The sequence below is a fragment of the Penaeus japonicus genome, unplaced genomic scaffold (genome assembly GCF_977035675.1).
Source record: "Penaeus japonicus unplaced genomic scaffold, GWHDUDI00000001_assembly GWHDUDI00000025, whole genome shotgun sequence".
Classification (NCBI taxonomy): Eukaryota; Metazoa; Arthropoda; class Malacostraca; order Decapoda; family Penaeidae; genus Penaeus; species Penaeus japonicus.
This window is the reverse complement of record NW_028234427.1, coordinates 18,784,547-18,787,046: the sequence shown is the minus strand read 5'-3', so window position 1 is coordinate 18,787,046 and position 2,500 is coordinate 18,784,547. Positions and strand designations below refer to the sequence as shown.

The window sequence follows — 2,500 nt, the reverse complement described above, 5'->3', positions numbered from 1 at the left end:
GTGTTCAGAGGGATGTCCAGATTTGTTTATTTCTCTTTTTTCCTTCTGAGTTTCTTTCAATGTTTGTGTTTTGTGTTCTCTTCCTATCTGTTTGATTTTTCTTCTCTTTTCCTTTCGTTTCTTTCTTTCCCCGCTCTTTCAGTCCGTTTATGTGTATATTCATCTTTCTGGTCCTGTGTCTGTCCGTCTAACTATTCATCCTTTTTGCTTTGCCTCTGTTTCTCCCTCCCTCTCCCTCTTCTCTCTTACACTTCGCACTGCATTCAATGAATAATCAACCTCTTCACTTCTACCATTGCGTAACAAAAACAACGCAAACTGTTACTGTCAAAGTAACGTCGAGTTCTCTCTCGCCTTTGCCACGCAGGTCCTCCTCTCCCGGCAGCGCAGGTTCCTCTCGTTCCCCAAGGGCTCCAGGCTGGTGATGTCTTTCGTTCTCCGCATGCCCGTCAAGACCATCAACGGCAACAGTGAGTGCCCTTTATCTTTCCTTTGGTCTTATGAGATTTCCGAAAAGGCATCGTCTATGCTATCATATATAACAGATAAGCATCTAACGTGTGGTTTTCATAGATTAAGATATCAAGAGTATTAGCACATGTGATGTATGCCAGAAACCTGACTAGATATTGTTCTTGTTTATGAAGGCCTACTGGAATTGTTCTTCCAATTGTTTCCATCGTTCCGTCCAGCCCTCAGTTTGTACATTGGGACGCCCTTCCGCCTCGCGCTGCCGAGCGGTGTTCTAATGTTCAGGCGTTCGAACGCTACAACTACGCCTACGCCCACAACCACCACTCCGCCGTCCAGCGGTTATGGCGCCTACGAGGCCAACACGCGCTTCGACGACCATCAGCCTGGTAGTAGTTACAGCTCTTACGGCGAGGGGGACTATTATAGTCGAAACGACCAGGATGGAGGTTCCGGTTACTTCGGAGGCTACGGGAGGAGGTCGATCGACTCGGAACGACGAGCAGGCTTCGCTATTATTCAAAATGGATTGGACAAGTGAGTACCGCTGTCTATTGTGTGTTACCTGCACGTATAGTATAGTCATCACGCGTATACAAGTGCAGGACCACTCACTTAATTGGTGCGATGACTCATTTACCCAATATTCATTTTTCTTTTTCTTTGCGAACCTTTTCTTTATATAGATTATCAACTATCACAAAGCCTCCTTGGTCCGACATTCATTTCTTTTTATACGACTCCGATTTTCATATATCAAATAATAAATCAATACTGGGAATCACCTAACTGATATCCCTTTTTCCTCTACGCCAGTCTCGGGTTGCCGGGGAGAGCCTGTCTTCTGCGAGCCGTGTGCGAGGTCGCCGAGGAGCCAGTGGATGAGCTTGGCGCAGTCGGGGATATTCTCAATTTGATATTTGCGTGAGTTAGTTAACGAATGTATTTTTTCAAATATCTTTTTTATATTCATGTGGAAAAGAACATTTAAAGTTTATATACATATTTTTTTTTCACGTGTTTCTTTGTTTCTATATATATATATGTATGTACTGTATGTACGTATGTATATATATATATATATATATATATATATATATATATATATATATATATATATATATATATATGTATATTATCTTAATGTTTCTTCCTCTTTTATCTTAAGATTTCCTGAGTCAATTGAACATTAATTATCTGTTCCGTCTTTGTTTCTATGTTGGCCTGTACGTCTACCTGTTAATTTGTTTGTCCGTTTGCCCTCCCGTCTCTCTCTCATTGTTTCTTTCTCACTCTCATTTTTTTTTTCTCTTTTTCTTCTTGCACTATTAATTACACACACACACACACACACACACACACACACACACACACACACACACACACACACACACACACACACACACACACACACATACACACACACATACACACACACACACACACACACACACACACACACACACACACACACACACACACACACACACACACACACGCACACACACACACACACACACACACACACGTACACACACATACACACAAACACACTCAGAGGTTGGTTAGCATCTTTTATTGTGATGAAAAAAATCATATTTTTCTTTTTATAATATATGTGAAAAAGAGGGTTCATCTAAATACATCCCGATTTAAATGACTCTCGACCCCTCTCCCTACTACAACCTCCCCCTCAAAAAAAAGAAAAAAGAAAAAAAAAGAGAGAGAGAGAGAGAGAGAGAGAGAGAGAGAGAGAGAGAGAGAGAGAGAGAGAGAGAGAGAGAGAGAGAGAGAGAGAGAGAGAGAGAGAGAGAGAGAGAAAAACAACGGATTTAATTCTCACGTCAAGTAGCGGCCAGAACGAACGAAACCTTCCCCCTACTACTGGTCGGCTTCACTAACAGAACAAAACGTCCCCAGAGCTGGCTATGGCGAGGGATCGGAAGAAATGCAAGAGTTCGCAGTAGCAGAGGAGAGAGGGCGTCGCGAAGGAGACTGCGAAGGACGTTATAGTGAATGTCCTTTATCC

At 42.4% G+C, this 2,500-nt stretch overlaps 1 protein-coding gene across 1 annotated transcript in view; it reads left to right on the top strand.

Annotated features, from left to right (window-relative positions):
• LOC122257467 (uncharacterized) overlaps positions 1–2,500 on the top strand; it is a 3,067-nt gene that overhangs the window by 477 nt on the left and 90 nt on the right. The window contains exons 2-5 of the mRNA XM_043022757.2: positions 368–470; positions 693–1,008; positions 1,288–1,395; positions 2,392–2,500. The exon at positions 2,392–2,500 is cut by the window's right edge and continues 90 nt beyond it. Coding sequence (XP_042878691.2) covers positions 368–470; positions 693–1,008; positions 1,288–1,395; positions 2,392–2,500 — 636 coding nt within the window. The remainder of the gene's footprint in view (positions 1–367; positions 471–692; positions 1,009–1,287; positions 1,396–2,391) is intronic.